General features: G+C 31.2%; 2 protein-coding genes across 2 annotated transcripts; both read right to left on the bottom strand.

Moving 5' to 3' along the window:
* Positions 1 to 1,058: 1,058 nt before the first annotated feature.
* On the bottom strand, positions 1,059 to 4,059 carry LOC102622703 (fasciclin-like arabinogalactan protein 15). The gene is made up of 3 exons (XM_006487763.4): positions 2,638 to 4,059; positions 2,167 to 2,287; positions 1,059 to 1,471 (listed from the first exon to the last, which is right to left on the bottom strand). The coding sequence occupies exons 1-2, from the start codon at positions 3,920 to 3,922 to the stop codon at positions 2,214 to 2,216; spliced, it is 1,359 nt and encodes a 452-aa protein (XP_006487826.2). The 5' UTR covers positions 3,923 to 4,059; the 3' UTR covers positions 1,059 to 1,471; positions 2,167 to 2,213.
* Positions 4,060 to 7,179: 3,120 nt separating this feature from the next.
* On the bottom strand, positions 7,180 to 12,361 carry LOC102622402 (E3 ubiquitin-protein ligase RHF2A). The gene is made up of 9 exons (XM_006487762.4): positions 12,098 to 12,361; positions 11,729 to 11,869; positions 11,585 to 11,631; positions 11,441 to 11,503; positions 11,242 to 11,350; positions 10,743 to 11,146; positions 10,517 to 10,624; positions 10,076 to 10,430; positions 7,180 to 7,483 (listed from the first exon to the last, which is right to left on the bottom strand). Exons 2-8 carry the CDS (start codon positions 11,861 to 11,863, stop codon positions 10,121 to 10,123), a joined length of 1,176 nt encoding a protein of 391 aa, XP_006487825.2. The 5' UTR covers positions 11,864 to 11,869; positions 12,098 to 12,361; the 3' UTR covers positions 7,180 to 7,483; positions 10,076 to 10,120.
* Positions 12,362 to 23,833: the final 11,472 nt, after the last annotated feature.

Below are 23,833 nucleotides of genomic sequence, written 5' to 3'. Positions count from 1 at the left end.
AATAAAAATAATGATAAAAATAATAATTAATAAAAATAATTAATTTATCATTATTGTTGTTGTTATTATTATTATTATTATTATTAAATTTTATTAACTTTATTATTTTAGTTATTATTAATTATTGTTATTATTATTTTTATTAATATTATCATTATTAACATTTATCATTATTATTATTAATAAAAATAATAATAATAATAATTAATAATAACTAAAATAATAAAGTTAATAAAATTTAGTTTTAATAATAATAATAAATGTTAATAATGATAATATTAATAAAAATAGTAATAACAATAATTAATAATAAATAAAATAATAAATTTAATAATAATAATGATAATATTAATAAAAATAATATTAACAATAATTAATAGTAACTACAATAATAAATTTAATAATGATAATATTAATAAAAATAATATTAACAGTAATTAATAATAACTAAAATAATAAAGTTAATAATAATAATAATAATAATAATGTTAATAATGATAATATTAATAAAAATAGTAATAACAATAATTAATAATAAATAAAATAATAAAGTTAATAATAATAAAAATAAATGTTAATAATGATAATATTAATAAAATAATATTAACAATAATTAATAATAACTAAAATAATAAAGTTAATAAAATTTAATAATAATAATAATAATAATAATAATAATAATAATAAATATTAATAATAATAATAATAACAACAACAACAACAACAACAACAATAACAAAAACAATAATGATAATATTGTTAATAATGATAAGTTAATTATTTTTATTAATTATTAATATTATGAGTATTTTGGTAAATTGATTCTCATTCCCATTTATTTTGTTAAGTAAACACATCAATGACATTCCAACACATTCTCATTCTCATTTATTTTTATCGAGTAAACATTGAAATCTCATTTCCATTTTAGCCCATTCCCATTCCACCTCATTCCTATTCCCATGAAGTAAATGCACCATTAACAGAATAAACGATTGCTTTTGATCAATTTGAAAATTAAAAAGGCTCCTTACTCTGAGCTTTGTGAGTCTCAAATATCCAAGCTCAATCAATAATAATTCATTTATTTATTAAAAAGAAAATGGGTTGGCAAAAGGAGAATGACACTGCCCTTCCTTTAATATTGTTTCTACCATTTAAGTCCCTAATTTTAACCACACTGTTTGTCTCTGGTGCTAAACTAATAATAGGGAAATATATATATATATATATATATATTATTTCTATATTTAAATATACAAGGGCGGGGCACAGGAAGAGTCTTTATTGTATGCAGGCGCTTCTTCTTCTATTTTTTTTCATATTTATGTGCTTACAGAACTGTATATAGCTATCATTCAAGGACCACTTGATCTTAACCCCTAGTATGGTGTCTATGAGCAAGCATTCCTCCCATCCCATTTCCATTACTTTCTTCACAATATTTGCGTTTCCCTGAGTCTGGATGTTTCTGCATCAATGAAATGATTCTCATCACTGATTTGTTACACACATAACAGAGAACTCGATAAATATGGTGACCACGGATATTGATAACGAATCAGCGGAGAATAATCAACTCGTATTTTGTGTCTTCAATGGTCGAGTGTTCTATGATGCAACTCCATGAGTTGATTGCACCCTAAGATACGGACAACTGGAAAGAAAACCGAATCAAAGGACTGCTTTTTCAGTTCAATGGGCTGGGAAATATTTGGGGTTGGCAGTGAGTTAGATCATTTACAATACCAAGTTACCTACAAATCCAAATGTGGGATCGTTCCATCAGTTCTTTAATATTCAAACTTGACTAAAACTAACAGCTTGTGAAAAAATCAATTCAATCCAAATTGTCAAACTTATCTACCTCTAGTGTGCACGTAAGCCTTTTTACTCCGTTAGAAGCCTGAGATAAAACTGTTCTACAACATTGGTCATTTGAAGCAAATATAAACTAGTTCTTTTCTTGGCTTCATGTAGACTGTTTTGAGTGCCAAATCAAATGTAACAAGGTAATGTTATGAGAAACAGGTAGGGTTTTAAAATCAACAAACAATAGTTAGAGCGGAAACTAAGCCAAAGCAATTATCGGTACAAGTTAGTCGGATTAGAACACAGAAGGAAATATACTAGTGAGACATTAAAGACTCAGAAAAAGAATAGAACCTTTGTTTTATCTTCAGGCTGTAAGCCAAATGATGACGAGTTATTTGTCAATGGCAAGTAATGAATCGAGAATCTTGTCGAAAGGCTCCCAGCATCCAGCAGGCTGCTTCCAGCAATTTCCCTGTTCAATTCCACATATTTGAGTTTTGAGTTTGCTGGTGATTTATTACAAAAATACAACTCCATATTCATCTTAATCTAATAATGAATAGAAACTCTGACTAGGCCATCGAATTTGAATGCAGTAAAGCTCCAGCTTGACTCACATAGTATATTCTAGCTCATTTTAACCATCTGTATTCAATCTATGGACCAAAAAAAAACTCTCGCGCAAATTCATTTCATCCAACAATATGCATATTCAAGACCCCAGAATAAACAACATCGCACTTAACATCACACAACAAAACCACCCAAGAAACAAGCACAACCAACAACAATAGCCTTGAACAAAAAGTTAATCAAGCTTACCTCTCCTAGCAGGCTTGGCAGCAACCTTCGCAACAGCCTTGGTCTTCTTCGAGTTCTTAGTCCCCTCCTTGACAGGAAACAAAACCCCATCAATGCCCTGCACCGAAATCCTCCCATCCGTATAAATATCAGGATCAAACAAATAAGCCGCCCCATTGCCACCACCACTCCCAAACTCAACACTCCCATCAGCCTCTACGGCAACAACCTTGTGTGGAACTCGCAAAGTATCAAACTCAACCTTCCCAAATCTCCTCACAGCATTGTACATACTCTCTTCAGTCTGATACTCAGCCACCATATGATAGTACATTATCTGCTCAGCTGCTCCGGGCTCACTCAACTGGTCCGTCGTCAACTTAACCATAGCCTCATCATTAGGCGCCAAGATTGTCAAAACATAACCTTCAGACACTAATTTCCCAATTTCACTAGCTAATGAAGTCAAATTCACCAAAATATCAGCCATTTCATTATACCCACCGTAATGTACTAAAGTTTTGATAAAGTCTTTCACCTGGATATGTCCATCAAAGTGATCGCGGGGCCCTCCGGGTGCCGGAGCCGACGCCGGAGCCTGACCCGGGCCGGCAGCTATTGCTTCGGAAATCGGCAAAACCGGTGGCGAATATGGTTTAACATTAAAAACCGGTTTGTTCAACTTCTTGGTAATAACTCTGGGGTCAATCTCTGGTGCTGCCTCTGGTTTTACGGCTGCAATTGAATCTAAATTTCTCCGGCGGTTGAATTCATTCTGAACCGACCGAGGAACCATGAGCTGGGAAATACCATGGATGGTTCCATCGGGTCGGGTTATAGAATCCGGGTGAACAACTTTTGCAAGATTCAAAGGAAACAACTCATCAACACCATCACCGGCTAGTGTCTTGTGCCGAGCCGACCATTCCTCGGATCCAAAAGCAATCTTTCTGGGGATGATATGAAACAAGAGGAGGTTCTGTAAAGATTTGATGTTAGCCGGCTGAAGCAGGAATCTTTTAAACTCCGGGTCGAGAAGATCCCGCTCAAAAGCTTCGTTTTTTGGCGCGAAAATGGTGACGTTGTGGGTGGCAACGGCTTGTTCTAGCGTTTGCAGAAGCAGAGCTTTCTCAACCAACTCGGCCAGCTCGGTGTAATGTGAGTCGAGGAGAGCGAGCAGGACTGAGTTCGAGTTGATTTGCGAACTGGGGTTGGAATATTCCGGCAGCGCGACGGATATTCCGGTGAAAAGAATAAGAAGAAGGTGTGTTGTCAGCACGGCGTTGATGTAAAAATCCATCGCCATTGTTACAATTATTGTAAATAACGGTTAATTTTTTCTATTGATTGAAGAGAAGAGTAACGGTTTCTTTTCTCTCTATATATGGAGGGCTGTCGGTTCCAGTGAGAACTATGGATTTGTCCACGCGGTAAAAAGTGAACAGTGCTGAAGCTGAAGCTGAAGGCGAAGGCTTCTGTTCAGTGGTTTTATTTGGTTGCTTTCTCGTTAAGACTAGCCGTTGGTTTCTGTTGCCAAACTTCTTATTTTTCATTTTTCAAAAAGTATTATACGACTAGGGAAATTATCAATATTAACAATTGTTTCCTTATATTAAAAAAAAATCAACAACTTTTAATTTATTTAGGGTTATATCCAAAGCTATCGACAAGAAGAACAAAAGTCATATCACTCGTTTAAAATATAAAATATTACGTGGTTTAATGCCAAAAAAAATTGTTTGAAATATATATATTTTTTATCTTTTAGGAATTTATCAAATTTTTATCTTTTTATGAAGTCAATTTTAAGTGCCATTTTATTATATTATACAACTCTAAACTCTTATACAATCATCCTTTTATAAATTAAGTGAGCAGATGAAAATCACGACACCCGTATGATTCATTTTATTAAATATTTTAACTTTTTAATTAATTTATGCCAAGTAAATTGTTAACTTAGTCCGTACAAGAGTGCTTTTATACTAATTTGTAAGCTACATGCCCTTGGGATTTGACTGATTTATTTTCAAGCAAAGGATCGAGAGTAGGGGTGGAAATTTGGGTTAGGATTTGTTTATTCGATTCGATTCGAAGCGAATTAAATAGATTTGGGTTTGAAAAATTGAATTCGTTTAATAAATGGATGAATTCGATTCAATTCAATTTGTTAATTAAACGAATAGAATCTGGGTTTGAAGACATTGATTTGTTTATTTGTTTAGAATTCGTTTAATAAATGGGTTATAAACGAACCAAATAATTCTTAAATATTTTTGTAAACAAATTCGTTTAATTAAATTACTTATTAATTCTTAAATATTTATGCAATATTTTAAAATTTGAAGGTTAATATAGCAATTATAAATAATAATAAGACAATATATAAATAGTAATTTATTTAATTTTTGTAAACAAATTCATATCAATTCGATTTGTTATGGATTCATTTATTATTAGGATAAACGAATAATAAACGAATTTTGATTTGGTTCGATTTGTTTATTAATTGAATAATGATATAGTCACAAACTCTTGTACAAAACTTATTTTGTACAAACTGATGTGACATTAATTAATTGGTTGAATTAAATATCTCTTGGCCCACATGATTTATTTATATTATTTTATATATTCATTCAACCAATAAATTAATGGCACATCAGTTTGTACAAAATAAATTTGTACAAGAGTTTGTGGCTGTATCATCTATTAAACGAATTAAATAAATCGAACCGAATATTTATTTAATAAACAAATCGAATCCGAATCTTGAGATTTCAATTAATTTAATGAATAAACAAATCGAATCCGAACCCACAGAATTTTGACATAATTTGTTTAGGATTTGACTTGAATTTGATTCGATTATTCATTTTGCCACCCCTAATTTCAAGAGAGCTATTCTTTGGAGAATATCTATTAGGCCTACTAATTTTTAAAATATTTTTCACAAACTTTAATAGGATAAACATTTCTCAAATTGGTCCCCAACATTTTTTTTTCATAATCACTAATAAAATAAACCATGTTGATACTAGACCTTAGAAAAAATTCAATAAATAATAATTTATAACCATTTATATTTTTCTTAGCTCAAATAAAGTAAGTTGTTAGCTTTGCCATTATGACTATCCAATTTCGTATTCCAAGATATGTAAAGGTTAAAAAATTGATTTAAGCTTTATTCATTTCTATTTTTAAAATTATATATATATTTATCATTAACTATTGTAATATTTGTGAATAGAATAAACTAATTAAGCAGCAACACTAAAATTACTCAATTACCATTTACCAAAACAACAATAAATATATCATATCTCAATCGTGTAGCTGAAAAATGTAAAAAAAAATAAAATGCATTAGTTGGCAAAGCCGCGGTTGATAGTGACCGTAACATATATCCATCCTGAGTGCTGCTGCTGGTATCAAATATTAAACCAAGAGCTATTAATGGGTTTGGGTTTTAATTTGTTTATTTGAAAATGCTTTAACTTACTACATCTCTATGTGCTACATCTCTATGGTTAGGTATACTGTTCGTTCTTTTATCTTTCCGTGTCAACTTTCTTCTTATTCATGCACTTGCATGTCGGTGCTTAATCATGAATCTATTAGGACTAATACAAATAATTTCTATTACGACACATTTCATACTAATATTTATATTAACATGAAAATCTCTTTTTATTTGGTAAAATTTTCTATTATAATCAACATAGGGCACAACTGAATAATTTGCTACTAGTAAAAACTTTCGAGGTTAGTAATATTCTATTTCCATTGACTATCAAAATCAATGTCAAGCTTTTTATCCGTGAGATTTATCGATTACAAAAAGACCGAATTGCTCTTTAAAAAGTGTATGAAATTGTTTAACATTCATCTCATTGAAAGTTTGGAATCTATGAATCAACTATATTTTAAAATTCATCCCAACTCTCCTAATGTCACAATGTTAAACATTTTGATACACACTTTTTTGGAGAGCAATTAGGTGATAACTCTATGAAAAATTTTAACACTGATTTTGATCGTTAATGGAGATGGAATACTACTAGCCTCGGGAGGTTTTAGTGGCAGCAAATAGTTAATTTTCCCATATTTGCTATAACATGCTTCACTTGTTTGGTTTAGAATTTAGAGACCATGAACGGAAGCCATATTCTGTTATATCTTGGATTTTTATCATGTTAAATATAGTTAATATATACATATTATATTTCCACCAAAAGCATTTCTTCTTAATGACTCTAATTTCTAAGTAAAAATACTTTTCTTGATAAGTGCAAACGATGCTAGAAATTTGGTAGTTTCCTCCAAAATGGACATAATTATTTCTAATCTTTTTGCATTGCAAATTTTGGCTCTATCATCACCACCTAACTGAAAATTGGTGGTCAGATAGAGGCCATCTTTATGTTTAATCATTATTAATGAAGTTTTTCATTTGGTAATTAACCATCTAATGCGAGTGCGCTAAATTTTATGCCAATTAGTTACAAATACTGGACTAAAAAATTGTGTAACATATATATATGCTTATGTCATTTAAAGACGTTGGGGGCAAAAAATATCTATTAGTACCATTTAATCCATCGCATACATGAGTGGCTCAATATGATCCATCAAATACATAAAAAGAGTTGTTAAGTATAAACTGATTTACAATCATCTACTGGTTCCCAGGTCCCAAATAGAAAAGCTTTCTGCATTATGAATCAAACTCATTCACTAATCGTGTTTTCTGTACCTGAGAGGATATCATCCATTGACTTGAGTCAAGGCAAAGCTTTCTGTATCTAAAAAGATCATCCATTGACTTGAAGGCGAGGCGAAGCAATGAATTGCAGTATCCCAATATCTGCAAAAAAAGAATAAAAATCTATGTTACAAGAACTAATAGATTGCAGAACTGTATTTGATAACGCAGATGTCAGTTCCTAGTATGCTACAATCCAAAACCTGTTATGTTATACCGTTCTCAATTCTGTTCAAGCTCTCAAATCTTTGCAGGGAACTTTTATTCATTATGCATCGACAAAAAGCGACAAGCAATTGAAAAATATGGAATGGTTTAGCCATCCTAAGTTGTTGCAGAGCAGAGAAGGGTCAGCCCCATTTCCAATTAATAGAAAGCCCTTAAAATAAACAGTTAAATCAGGCAAAGCATTTATCATTTCACCATCATCAGATAAGACTGTCAATGACATTGGGACACTGGTAAACTATGACCTAGAATGGAGCCATAGCCATTAGTCAAAACAGAGAAATTCAAGCAATCATCACAAGCAATACCACCAAAGCCAAGTGGAATATCCCACATCGTTAGCGAGAGCGGTCTTGGATTAGTTTATAAGCCTTAAGACTCCCCTTATTAAGTAGTTGTGTTTTGGGTTGCAAAGCCTAAAAACAAAACCGTGAACGGCTGTACGCCCAAAGCAAACAATATCTACTTGGTTGTCGGGCTTGGGCTGTCATACCAAGCAGCACGTGTCTCGTATGAAAGAGAGGGCAGGAGTTTGGGTAAAGGGAGGCCAACTATCTGTCAAGCACACTAATGGAGATTGTTCCTCAAACTTTCAAATAGAATTATGTTTTGCAATCTCTCACACCCTCTCCCTCATTCCCGCTTCTCTCTTTTCCAGTCTTGAGTGTATCATATCAAATAGTCTTATAAACAGATAAAAAATATCCCTCACTTAGTAATTAGAAATAATTTGTTTAATGTGGTCACCCTGGAGCCCCATGCCTTTTTCAAAGTTATAGGAATATGATATTTTGACCTTATAAAAACCTAAATCATTTAGCGCATATTTGTTTTGACAGCAACACATTATATGTATTACAAGCACACAAGTGTTGAGATGACTTCCAAATACCTCCATAAAAAGAGGCTCCAGCATGCTTAAATAGAAGCCTGTCTATAGCAACTAGCCTAATCATTCCAGTAAGTTCAACTTCGCAAATTTCACTAAAGTGATAAATCTTATCACTTAACATGTGGCTCTCTCCCTCTCTTTGCTTTCCACGATCAATATCCTCAATAAGGTAGCCTTCTCCTCAACCCTCCATAATAAATACTTTTCCATTATTTTCATATACACAAGACATTACCATTTCCAAATAATGATGGAAGAACTTGGATGGATGAATCATATCACAAGATGAAAACAAGGCTCATTCCTTTTGTTGACCAGGCATCTAGTTCATAATCGTGTTTCTAGCATACAGTTGTCAGCGGACCAGAAGAGCAGCGTCAAATTCTTCCCACTTCCCCCCAAAAAAAAATAATAATAATAACAGGCGGCATTCTCAGCTGATAGCTAGAAGTTTGGTGATAGACATTTACAAATTTCACGTTCAGTGCGAAGTTTTTCCCTTGACATAAAATGACATGAACATGGAGATTGTCCAAACCTTCAGAAACAAAATTTACCCAGAAGTAACCCTATAAGATGAATTAAGCTGAAAACACTACATGCAGAAGTAACTCCAGTAATGGCTAAAACATCGACATAAAAGAAAATACAGTTACTGAGTTGTCCATAAACAGTGTTACCCCACTTGAATAAAATTCAAACTTATTTCCAGATCAAGTTCTTAGTTGGAAGATGCAGGAAATTCATTTGATGCTGTCTTAAACTGACCGTACACTTTAAACTAAATCAAAGCTATTTCTCGAGGAAGCTGCTCATATTGGGAATAATGTGGAGATAAAACTTCTAAACTTCACATTTTATACTCACCACACCATTTGAGGAGTATTAAACATCCTACAACTCTAGCCATCTATCATAACCTTAGACGTGTCTTGTGAAAGGGAGCATCCATAATAACATACAAACCAGAGAAAACTCTAGGCAGTATTTACAAGAGGATAGAGATGTTGAACCTGGAAGATAATATTCCAAGTTTCTGCAAAATCCATGTTTTGCATCTTCTCTATCAAAATTTTAGACTTCTGGTAGATCAACTGATGGGTTTTGGCAAAAGGTTCTTTACACTGCTTCAGTTTCGTATAAGGGTGGATCACAGACAGATTTTCACTATTTTTTTCCTGTTTTCAATTGTTTTCGGCATAGCTTTTGCTTTCCTCTCTAGAGATTTTTGTTTCATTGTTGACAACAAATCTACGGCACAGATGTTAACATATTTTATTCTTCATTGTTAATGCATTTGTTTTAGTTTATTATCGAAAAAAGTGAGACAAAAATTAGCAAGTCTTATCATTTAAAATGAGGAAGTAACCAAAAAGTGTCAGAAAATATATAAATTTTTTTGGTCTCTCAAGAAAAGGAAAAAAGCAATATACTTATTACACAACAGAAAAAGATTCAAAACAACTAAGATCTACCATATAATCCTATGAAATTAAGCAAACTAGTTTCTATATTATCACATATAAAGAAAGGGAATGCATCTTTCATCTAAATGGAGACAGAACTTGACTTACCTTGGAGAATAAAATGCTTCGAGCTGATTCAATTGTTGAACCAAATTAATTTGAACCAGAACTTGCAGCACATGAAGCTTGAACATTAGTATCATTCATAGGATTAGTATCAGCAGTCTCTGATTTTTGCTGGTTGTTCAATTCTGGAACTGAATTATTTGAACTGCTTGATACAGAAGTAGTGTTATTACTGTTGCTGTCTCTGGTTTCTAGACGCTCCATCATACGTGAAACTGTTGAAATTCCAGCATTAACCTCCCTTCTAACTTCAGTCCCAAGATCAGCCATGGTATTGTTGCGAGAAAAAAATCGCTCTTTCCACCCTCTAGTACTCTTTGAAATAGACTCTTTATACCTGAAAAGAAAATGAGGATTAAAAAATTTTCTGAAATGATTTTATAACCCTAGTTGAAAATACTGAATGCTTCATAGGATTGACACCTCATTGAGACAGCATTAAATCGAGATTTAAGAGATTCTGAAAATGATTGGAAATCCGATGGTCCTGCTCTATCCTGACTGTTTGGGGAAGGCTGATTAGGAGACCTCCTGCAAGGAAATTATAAACATATAATTGCAACAAAAATATAACAATTAAGTAAACAATGGTTTCACATGGTGCTGACTAATTGAATTATATAGAATCAGATCAAAGAATAGTAAATACCTATTATTTAAGGTATTTCCAACTTGACCGGAAGCAAAAGCGCTTGATCCAGATGCTGAAGCAGAAGCATGATCAGCAGAAGCATGATCAGCTTGTGCAGACAGTAAATGCGTACTCTGCTGTGTAGATTCTTCCCCACCGGTTGCAGGTGATGATGGAGTAGCTACTGTTGTTATAGGAGAAGCTTCACCTTCTAAATGTGTTGGAGATGAAGACACAGGATCATCATTAGCAGCATTGGGATGAGTTGAGAAAACCAAGAACTGTGGACGAGCTTGAGAAGATGCTCTGCTCCTATGGCTTTCCCTTCGAGCAATGTGGCGTGCACGCCCCATAGCAGCAGCTGCAGCTAAATGCTGGATAATGCGTTCTTCAAGTTCAGCATCATTCGCACCCACTGGCAACTGCATTGAAGGAAACAGCACTAAAATGAAACTGCATCTAGGAATCAAAATTACTTGAGATTATTGAAAAAATAAAGCATAAGCAGACTACAAACATGCTGTAACTCAAAATCTCCCAGAGTCGGATGACGAAATATGGTAGCATTTCTAGATGGATTCAACCTAAAGCTCCTCTCCCGTTCCACAGCCTCAAGTAATTCCTGGCTGCAGAAATATGAAAAATGCTTAAATTTGCACTGAACACAGGAATAAAATGCAACAAATAAAATAAAGGACAGGAAATGGGAGATAAACCTGGTAGGATCCTTAAGACTGATAGGCTGCCAACACATCGGGCACTGAGAACTTCTCTGACACCTACAACAAAAGATTAAGAAGATGGAACTTCTCTAACGCGCAAGGGAAATCAAATTCATTCAAACTGAAATTAACACACACCATTCGAGAATGCACTGGAGATGGAACTCGTGCTTGCAACTAGTCAACTGCGAAAAACAAGACACAATGAAGTTCCAAAAATTATGTAAAAACAACAACTCGAAGCAAACGATCATAAAAAATTTCAAATAACTGTAATTATACCGTGGAAGGATCACTCTCACTGAAGTCTTCAAGGCATATACTGCAAGCATCATCACAAGCATCCTGAATTCCCCCTTCTACGAATGCAGCAGCCGACGTCAAATGGGCATCATCAGATTGCGTGTTCTCTTCCATATTCCCCTACAAACAAGCCACACCAAATCACCAAACAAACAAACACCCACTTCATATCTCAAAAAGAAAAAATGAAAGAAAGTTTCAAAGCATCAAAATGTTTAAATAAATCCCCAGAAATATCACTACCCTTTTGTACCACTTAATCAATTCATTCACAAGCAGCTCATACTCAGCAAACTAGTACAGGAACTATTATTATTAATAAAAGAAAAATCGGAATTTTTCACATACCTCAACAAAAGTGATCAGCAGTTGGTGGGTGCTAAGCGATTTGTGAGATGAACGGTGGAGATCGATTTGAATCTTGTGACTGAAAGAAGCCCTAGATTACACGAATGATGATAAGAAAAAACAAGAGTTGCTGTGCTTTGCTTTGTTTGTACTTTTTTGTTATTATTGCTGTTGGTGTTGTTTTTGTTTCTGTGAAATGATTTCTTTTGTTTTTGTTTTTGTTTTCGGTTTTGTTGATGACTTTTTCTCCTTTTCTCAGGCTCATGATGACTTTGAAGCGCGGACTGGTGAAGCCTACGTAAGCTCGGTCGTCAACTTTTGATTATTGGATGTCACGTGGATTTATATTTTGATTGATATCATATTAAATTTGAGATAATTTAAAATAAAACTAGTAAACTGTGTTAATACAATAACACGTGTTATCTAATTTAATTTATTTATTTATTTAAAAAAATCACAATTTTAACTTGCTGGTGGCGTCACAAGCCATCTGTGTAGGGGCTGATGGAGCCACCTGGGAGCGGTGCCCGCGGTGACGTCAATACTATTGAGTTTAATTTGAGCAATGCCGGCCATGGCAGTGTACAGTGGGAGTTATCTTCTGTGAATTGGATGAAATTGAATGCTGATGTAGGTGGCTGCAAGAATTGCTCAAGGGAATTTTTTTTTTTTTTTTTTTCCTATGATGTTGATGTGGCTGAGGCCAAAGTCTTAAGGTTTGGTTTATGGTTTGCTAGGGAGGTTAGTTTATCTCCAGTAACAGTTGAGTCAGATTCACTTATAGTAGTTTTTTTAGTTTTAGATTTTGCTTATTTTTGAAGTAAAGCAATTACTATTGCCAAAGCATTCTTTTCAAGTTAACCATATCTTGATGGTTTGTAATACAACAACATATGTATTAACAAAAATATTTTATCTGTTGTTTGGATTCTTATATTTGAATGGAAGAATTTCCACCACATCTATATTATTACCTCTAAGATTTGTGGTACCGATTTTAATGAAGATTTCTCATTAAAAAAATATTCAACTTTAATCAATTTTATTTGAAATATAAATGAATGTTATTTAAAAATAAAAAAGAGAAATGTAACATTGTTGACTAAGAAATAAGTCAATATAATAAAAGGAATAGTCTAATGTTCTAGATTTGATTGCATAATAATCATCAATAATACTTCATAAAAAAAATAATAAAAAATATACAACAACAACAACAACATTTCATTTGATTGTTAAAGCTTCATATTTTATAAATCCGAACAATTCAAAGGAGATGAAAGCATTTCTTGTTTTTACTTCTTGTATTTAGTAAGTATTATCTTTAAGGGTAAAACTATGTTGCAACTGTGGTATGGTATCACAGTTGTTTTCTGCCGTTGGATCTACACTTGCATAATTATATTAACTGAATCTAATGGCTGAAAGCAACTGTGGTACCATACCACAGTTGCAACATAGCTGGACCCTATTTTAAAATAATAGATGTTCATTCAGTCCTTATATTTTAACATTTTTAGTTACTTTTATAACTGTTGGATCCAGCTTTGCAAGTGTCAATTAAAATAATATTTCTATATGATATAATTTAAATTTGAAACAAATCCAACAAGTAATAGGTGAAAAATATATGATAATTAAGTTGATTGGCAGAAACAAAAATACAGTAAGAATTTTTTTTCGAGTAATACAGAGGCTAATTGTAGAAAATTGATTCAAAATATAATCAGTACTAAAGGAGCTTTTAAAGGCGATTTTGATTTAATTAGTAATTAATCGACATGCAATTGGTCTATCTATTGTTTCAAAAGATTGAAAAGCTGCATATTAAAAAATGTTCAAAATGAAGCAACAAGAAGCAAGCAGAACAAACATATAAGACGAGAGGTTTTGGTATGATTCAACAATAAAACATTTAAATCTAAGAAACTATCGTTCTCACCATTACTAGGAGAAGCTACACAAAGGTTCAAAAGGGCATATGCCATTATAGGTACTTTAAAATGTTCCAAAAACATCAATTTAAATTTTGTACTTTCCTTTCGAATGTTTCGTTGTGGATTCCTCTGTTTCTCCTTGAATTTGAAAATAAACATCTTTATCCATCAAAATTGAGAACCAGCCCTTTGATTGGTTTTCACTTAAGAACCAATTTATTAGTTCTCGCCATTAGAAAATGTGGGTAGATTTTTTCATATTTTACTAGAGTAGATTTCCTTTTCACCGAAGAAAAATTGTGAACCGTGTTCCTTGTTAAATAATTAACGACAGAAAACAAAAAATTTTAATCATTGTATTATTTAACAAGACAACATACACCGATGAACACTTGTTTACATGTTGAATTGATGCAGCCGACTAATCATATATCTATCTATTTATTTTTTGTACATAAGAAACGAATATTTCCCAATTTTACTCGTCAAAATGGCAAAAGGACTCTGATTGTAGAAATAAAAATCGTTGAAATCAAGCTCGGGTTGGCTATTCTAAATCTTGATTGATGAATTAGATGGCAGATATGATTGGGAAATGAATAGGGTCTTCAAATCTCTTGGTTGGAAAATCTAATCCTCTTTATCAATTTAAAAATCCATGAAGGAAACTTTTTTTTTTTTTTTTTGAAAGGTTGTGAAAGAAATCATTTTTGAATGTCCAATCGTTGAAATGGCCAACGGTTGACATGAAACGAGAGTGATTTAAGACCTTCTAGTTAGAACCTATCTGCTGAGCCATTTTGGATTTTTCTTTATTTTTAATTAAACACCCCTTTGTTGGAAAGCTCATTCATGTACCAAATTGTTGTTGCAAAGGCATAAAAGCCTGAGTAGTCTTAGAGCTTAAAGTTTTTTTTTTTTTTAATTTATATATAACTGTTACTTGTCACATGTACACAATCAAAGCCATATAATTGAAATGATTGTAATTTCTTAGGGACGGCAGTGAGTAATATTTGGTACGGGTTTGTCTGAGCCGCACCCAAACTTTGCTTAGAAAATAAGAAACATAAATTCTACCAATATTCATTAATTATGGGGTTTGATTTTTCATTACCAACCAGCCTTAACGGATTAAAAACCATTACCAACTACCAAAATCTGCGTTCATGGTACCACAAACTTTTTAGCAAGTTACCCCAAGTTGTATGTGCTAATTAAAAATAACTAAAAAATAAACTTCATTAAGCTTAAAAGTATAATAAAAGCTACATATATATATATTTCTAACAATACACTACCCATCCAAAACAAATTCCTGAATCTAGCTAACAATGGAATATATGAGACCCTCGTAAAACATAAGTCCATCAAAAGTTTCTTTACCCAAAAATGATTCTTTATTTTGAATGCTGTTTAAAAGTTCCAAAAAAAAAAAAAAAGTGAGTTTTATTTTCTTTTCCTAATATCAAACACCAAATACAAGCGGATATATACATATTTGCATTACAAGAAAAAATGACAGTAAATAATAAATTGGATAAATTTTAGCATCTATGTGATCATTTCTGCAAAAAAAAATTTGTATTTCAGAAAAAGAAGTTTGTAAGATCATTTATGAAAATAAGGGATTCTGCATAACTATTTTGTAAAGCCATGAATGCATGACTCAGGTATTTTTTTACCCAAAAAAAAAAAAAGATAAAGAAAAAGAAGGCAAAACTCAAATAGCCATGAAGGGCGATATATATATAACTACTGATTTAGTACAAAAAAAAAAAAAGGAAAAAAAAAAAGTTCTATACCAAGTTTAAAGTTTTCTGATCATGATCATGATGCTTACGCACTGAAGAAGGCACATCCTTGTTCTTGCTAGCAGGCGGCGGCATCTGCGATGCAGAATCATGATCGTCAGCTCTGTTGTTCTTGCAATCGAGTTTCGCCAGGCACTCAAAACAAGCCACAAGAGAAAGGAAAACAAAACCGACTGCAATTATCATGCCCGAAATAGTTCTTAAAACAAGTGATATCATATAAAACACTTTATGCTGCAAATCAGGATTAGTATACATGAAGCCTTCCAAAGTCAGCTCGATTGTCAAGCCAGCAAAGACTGCAAATATGATGGATATTAACCCATAGCAAACAGCTGCTGCTTCCATTGTAACACTCAAAAAAGAATTTATGATTATTAGACAAGAAGAAGAAATTATAACTATTTTGATTAACTAAGCTATCTTAATTTATATATTAGGCAATTATTTTTCTACTGTAGCCTTGTATAAATCTTTCTAACTTGGAATTATGTCTTGGAGTTTATCGATTTAAAATTTTTGTCGATTGTTGACTTATTGTAGAAGCTGAAAAAAAACTTGATTATGTGAGAATGTGATTTTTTTAATCTGTTAAATTAGGACTTTTATGGTGGTGGAATCAGGTAGGGTACCTACATGGGACCCCTAGTTTGTTGTATTTGATTTAAATATTTGGTGTTCTGAGCAACTGGTCATCAAAGGCAAATATTTAATCTATTTTATTACTTGTCTTAAATTAAATAAAAAAATTATTCTTTAAATTAGAGATGTCAAAGGGTTGATTAGAGACGGTGAAAAAATAGGATTAATTTGGAGTGAATTGATTATTTTTTTTAAAAATCACATTCTTATTTTGAAAACTTTTAAGTTATTCATATTTTTATTCATAAGATAAGGGACAATAGGGATGGGTTGATAATTTTTTTTTGTTCTCTTAATAAAAATGGAGGATAAACAAGAAATTTTTTTAAAATAAGAGAGTGATTTGAAAATAATTAATTTATACAAAATAATTCAAAATTAACAATTTTTAACAATTTTCATAATTTTACGTCAACTATTAATCTAATGACTTTTATATTTATAAATTGATGTAGGCATAATTTAAATAACTTATTGAAAATACTAGTCTAAGTCTAAGTGTCTAACAAAGGATTGCTACTGAAGATGTATAGGTATACTAACACAATTAATAAATTGTATTTACTAGGCACAAATTATTTCTTGGAAGTTGGAACTCACGAATTGTATGGTAATCTCCTACTTTGTCGATTGTTGCCTTGTTGGGCTTACTGTAAAAGAGTGACCAAACTTTTTTTTTTTTTGGTTCATTTCTTGAAAGGGAAGGAAAAAAAAAGTGACAAAACTTGATTATCTAAACATGTGATTTTAGCCGAGTTAAAACTAAGGAAATATCGCTTAATTTTCAAGGCTGCAAATAATGACTCCTTAATTTTTTATTTTTTATTTTTCCATGGAGACTTTTAAAACTTCGATTTCAACGCACTCACACACACTGAACTGGAAAATAACATTATTTGCATGAAGTTAATCAAAATTAGCTAATTAAGTTGCTTCCCCTTCTTGTTCACATTTTCCGGCATTTATGCTTCTCTGTACCTAAATATAGCTGGGTGTATTATATCGTGGTTATGTCTTTTCATTATTCCTAATTCCGATCACAGATTAAGGTTGCTAGCTGCCGCTGATCCGTTGCCCATATCGGTAATCCATATCCCTGAATATATGTTGAGTCCAAGCTGCCATGCCATGGGGTTTCGATAAAAAATTACCGTGTGCGTATAGTTGTGCAACTTATGGTGCGTGGAATAGGATTTTCTCATGATCTAAGTTTTACTGAGCTTTTAAAAATCTTCTGTCATGTGTCTTTTAGTGGTAGTGTATGGGTAAGATTTGACTTCTTTTATTTATTTATTTATTAACAATCAATTAGCAATTGAGTTATTTGCTCAGGACATGATCAGATCAGGAGAGAATTATGATCCATGGTGTGCAACTTCTATTAGGGTGGGCTCCTTAATCCCCCAATAGGAGCATGACACACTTGAAATCGCGCAGTAGATCAGGTTTCGAGTTTTGATTTCTCTAAATTTTATAGGGATAGTTATCTCCTTGTCTATTTGTGGGAGTGTATTTTCGAGTTTATGGTCGGTAAACTTCTGAGTTTGACTACAAATTATAACTATTTAGTTCCTATTAGATTTACAAATTGTATGTATCTATTTGTGACAATTTTTATTTTTTAAAAAAATAGGTTACTAGGTTTGCCATAAAAAAATTTAAAGAAATAAATGGATCGAAGACATAATATAAAAGGGAAACCTATATATATGATATTCATATAGAAGTGGGCAAAGATGAAGTCTAGACAAAGTCTTAACTAATGTTTATTTCCATGTTAAAGGACCTAATGAAAAATTAAGTTCTGATATTAATTCTTATTATCACTCAAAATGAACAAGAAAAGAAAGAAGAAAAGCAAAACCTAACTTGCCTATATACATATATATCAGTACTCTCTCTCTCTCTCTCTCTCTCTCTCTCTCTATATATATATATATATATATAATTACTGATCTATACAATATTTGGACTCTGCAGACTATATTCAGGTGGTAATGTTGATGTTGGCACAATCTTGTTCTTGCTAGGCTTTACTGCTGGTTGTGATGCAGATTCAATAGTGTTGCCGCTACTACGTTCTCCAAAGCCCTCGAAGCAAGCCAAAAGAGCAAAGAAAAGGAAACCAAGTGAAGCAATAGTAGCCAAAAAGGCTCGTAAGCTTAGTGATATTATGTAAAACACTTGATGAGAATGAGGATGGGCTATCTCTTTCAAAATTAAGGCACTTACCAAACAGGCAAAGGCTACAAAGAGAATAGATATCAGTGCAAAGTATATAGGTGATGCTTTCATCGTAATTGTTGCTGCTCAATCTGTGAGTATTTAGGAGAGTTGCCTGTTGAAGAAAGGTGAAAACAAGAAGAAACTGTGAGTGAATATATATGTATCCTTGTGTGATGAACAAGCTCTATACATGTGTATATACGGCAAGATATTTTTACACGGCTTGTTTCTTTAGAAAGGACAAGAAATAATTTCTTGGAACTTACAAGCTAGCTGTGGTATATTATTTGGAATTATTGATAGGAACTATCATACTCTCATATCTAATTGATTATCTCCTTCTTGTTGTGAAGTACTGCCCCACCACTTTAGTGTAAAGCTCAAATCCCACGTCGAAAATGTAGCATCCTCCATGGCTATATACTTGTGTGATGTATATGATGATTTTGAAAATAATAAGAATTGGCTTCTGATGAGTCTATTAACGAGATAGTTATAAATATTAGGGTGTTCGCGGATCGAATTTTGCGCATTGGACATCAATCCATATCCAATCTATGATTTTACATATTATAAATTTTTAATCCACAAATTGGTGAAATTCAATTCAAATCCAATCTATACGTCGATGGATAGGATGAGGATTTGATTCAATCCACCATTTTGCAGCCTAAATTTTTTTAATCATATCCTATCCACAAACTAACTAAATAAAAAAATTAATCTAAAATGATTTTACTTCAAAATTAAATAAGATTTAATAAATTAATTGTTTAAATAAAACTAGACAATATTCAAAGTTTCAAAATATAACACACAAAAAAAAACTCATTTGTTTAGATCAGTACATGAAAATTAACTGCTTAGAAAGTTATATTTTTTTATTTAATTATTTTTATTTTATATCATTATCGAATAAGACATAATATGATGTTAATGTAACTATATTTTAACTTATTTATTTATTAGTAAGTATAATGCCTTATTTACAAGTTTATTTTTTATTAAATAATATTTTTTATTTTTATTTTTGGATTCGCGAATTTTTACAGATTCACAGAAGTAAATCCATATCCAATCCACCAATTGTGGAATTTCAAATTTTCAATTCAATCCAATCCACCAATCCACGGATCGAATTTCTGCGGATCAAACAGATTAAGTCGATCAGATTGGATTATGAACACCCCTAATAAATATTACTAAATACCTTGTTAATAAAATTATAAAAAAAAATCAATTCTTATTATTTTCACAACAATCATATGCATCACACATATGTAAAGTCTTTGGAAGTCAATAAAGTGGCAACACTCCCTTTTGTTTGTAACTTGGATAATAAATAATAATACATATTTTGCTTAAAAAGGAGTTAAACAAAATGAATATTTTGGATAATAAATATTTTTCTTAGAATTAGTTTAGTAATTCTAGAATTTAGGTAGAATTAATATACACATAAACCGGGGTATGTTTGACTAATAATAACAAACATATATTATTGAACTAAAGCTTAAATGGAAGAGACTTAGGGTATGTTCTATATTGAGGTACGTAGTTGCACAATATGCTTTAAGGGCACGGCTAAGTTACGTACAATGTAACGTTACAACCATTATTGAATAGATAGAATCACTCACTAGATATTAGCACAACTCTAATGTAAGTTACATTATAGGATTTGTTTGTTAAATATTTAAAGTTTAAAATTTTATTAATTTCAGTCTTTTTTTTAAAATATGCTTGTTTATTCTTTTGTTAGATATTTACATCTGAATTAAAAAACGTTTGTTTATTTTTTTGTTAGACATTTACATCTAAATAAAAAAAATGAATTTTTATGACTTTTGTATGAATGGAAAAAGATCTTAATGAAAAGTAAATATTATATTTAAAAAAATATCTCTATAAAATATACTTATTTCCGAAACTATAAAAGCTAATTCCCTTTTTTGTTTTGATTTATAAGGATATAAATGTCAAATAACCATGTTTGAGATTTTTTTATTTATAAAATAAAAAATAAAATGCCACTTATATTCAGATTTTAAGAAAAAAAAAATATCTCAATCAAATATTCGTATTCAGATACATTAAGACTTCATAAAAATTCAAATTCATTCGGACTTCAAATAAAAAAAAAACAAAAAATAGCTTAACTACACCCCAAATGTAAATATGAAGTGAGGAATAAAGATTTGTTCTCTAAGTAACATTTGGTGCTAAAAAACCTACAAAAAATAGCCTGCTACTTGTGAGGTTGTGGTTTCAAACTCAAGTAGAAGCGCAAGAGGGGAATCGACATAAAATAATAATTAGAAGTAAATTAAGCCACCCATGTGCCATGTGTGCGTTAATTTATAACGATGGATGGTTGAGATTTAATTACATTTACATTTTTATTCAATTAATTATTACGAACCACAATGTTGAAAAACCAATAATACAAATTATTACATTTCTGAATCAAAATCTGTGTTTCCATCGCATAAAATTGAATTTAACTGAAAGTCGTGCTAATCTTTCTTAAAGATTTAGTAACATGTGCATATATAATAATAATGTATGGTTATTTAAAGAAAAAAAAAAAAAGATAGGGACTAGCTAGGAAATGGGCGAAGCTCAATTTGATTTTGTAGTTCCTCATCTCCCAGGTTTTGAATACACGTGGCCAATTAAAAATAATTACAAGAAAACCAATCGATGCCTCTAAAGTAATCAAAATTTAATCACAAACATATTCTTATCCAAAAATATTAATCACAAAATTCAAAACAAAAATTCATATGAAATGAATCCAAATCCTAAAATTCACCTTAATAGAATAAGAAAATTTACATTAAAAAAAACAACTGAATTCTGAAATTCTATTGATCTGCATTTATTCCAAGGATGGACCTTCCTCATCAGTTGGCAAAGTCATAGACGGCACAACCTTACCATTAGCCGGTGCTGATGGAGGAACAGTCCCGTTCTGATATATCATCATGGAGCAGGCTATTACTGCAAATAGTAAGAAGCAAAATGCAGTGATAATGCTTAAGAAACCCTCAAGAATAGCAATTATCATAGCATGGTCATCGAATGAATGGTGAGCAGAATAAGCACGTTTCATCAAATTTGCAGCTACCCAAATTAGAAAACCGGCCAAGGATGAACACAAAATGGCTATACCTGCAAGGATTATAGGCGATTCAATCATCTTATTACAGCAGGCAAGACAGTCGGATTCATTTAATCTTCACAAAGAAAATGTTGCAGGATCAATTTATAATAAACACAAGCTAAGTAAGCAAGTGGGAATGATCAAGACTTTGGAACTCACGGTTGATTAATTGATAATAACTGTACAAAGAATATTGAAGTGTTAAGTATCTCTAAAATGATCATCGTGAGTCTTTCAAGAAACATTGTTTTCCGGCAACAAGGTATATTTAGTTTCTATGCATGGAGCTAGAGTTGAACGATCACTTTAGTTACCATATTTAAAGATTAAAGAAGAATAAACTTGAAGAATATCTTTATATTTTTTAATTCCAGTCTTTGTTTCCAATTTTAGTAATTTAATTATTTGATGTTAGCATGAGTCGAAAAATAAGTTAAAAGTATCCGGTAGAACCGTCAGAGATCCAATTTTGAAAGTAAATGGTGTGAAGTAAATAAGACACATCAAATTCAAGTTAAATTAATAATACAAACAACCATTAATTATGATAGAGGATATAACAGAGTAGACAGTGCAACAATCAAGTAAATATTAATTTAATGAAGCCATGAAAGAATAAAGTACTAAATAAAAATCTGTTATTGATAAAAGTTCACGAGATTGAGGGCTTTAAATCCTTTTTATATTATAGAAAAACTTAATGTTACTTAATTTTTAAATCCCCCAAAATGAAATTAATTTCTCACATATAAAGGAATTCTAGCTAGATTTTGATTATTTGCCTAATAAAATAATGAAATGAAAATAAATAAAACATGTAAAACGAAAGCTTAAAGCCGGATTTCTAGAAAAGTATAAAATAGAACAAGTTTTCGCGTAGTTTAAGGAAATAACATCTAACGTTTTTTGGTTCCTAAAGAAGCAGAATTAGGCGAAAATACAATGGACCCCACAGCCATAGCCAGAGAAAATTTGACCAATTTATCAAAGTTGCATAAAAAAGTTGAGAGATTATCGAATATTTGTATTGTAATATACTTATTTAATACATGTATGACATATATATATTTATTTTAAAAAATCATCATGCAATTAGAAGTTATATTTAATTCATACACACGCGTATATCATATATGCATAAAGTAGGTGTAGGTATGACAAAAATACTCTAAAATCTCTCTAAAAAATCTCAATCAGACATCAATTATAGTAACATAAGTTACGCAATTTCTTTTAAGTTACTCCTAACATACTATGGGCTTGTTTGGGATTATTTTGGAAGGTTTAAATGTAATTTTAAAAAGTTAAAAGTTAATTTTAATGTTTGATAAATTTTTTTAGAAATCAATTTTTGTAAAATCACCCTCATCCTACAGTAGGTTTTGAAAACTAGGGAAGGAGTAACTTTTAAAAATATAATTTTGAGAACCATTTTTATACTTAATGTAATTCCATATATATTTTAATATATATTATAAAAGTTTAAAATTATCTGCATTAATTAGGAGATAAATCATTAACTTTAAATAGATTATTATTATTACCAATTATATTGAGATAACAAAAAAAAATGAAATTAATAATATAAAAAATTAGTTTAGTCATCAATTAGTATGTGTGTGTATTTAAATAAATTTTATTTAACATTATATTTAATTCAGTTATTTATATTCTTATAACAGTTTAATAATAAAATTTACCAAACACATACAGTTGCTTTTAAAACTCATGGTGCCTTAAAAAATAAATTTTACAAAATGTTTAACTAATTTATTCACAGTTAATTATTTCTACAACACAACTAACAATAATTATTTTAAAAACTACAACATTACCAAATTGGTTCTATGTCTTACATCAATATAAATTATTCATTTTGAATATAGAGATGGAGGATTTAATAATATTTCTAAAAAATTTGCTTCTCGGTTTTTGTATCTACATCTTC

The sequence above is a fragment of the Citrus sinensis genome, chromosome 8, assembly GCF_022201045.2.
Source record: "Citrus sinensis cultivar Valencia sweet orange chromosome 8, DVS_A1.0, whole genome shotgun sequence".
NCBI lineage: Eukaryota > Viridiplantae > Streptophyta > Magnoliopsida > Sapindales > Rutaceae > Citrus > Citrus sinensis.
Note: the sequence above shows the minus strand (reverse complement) of the source record. Positions and strands in the feature narration are given on the sequence as shown.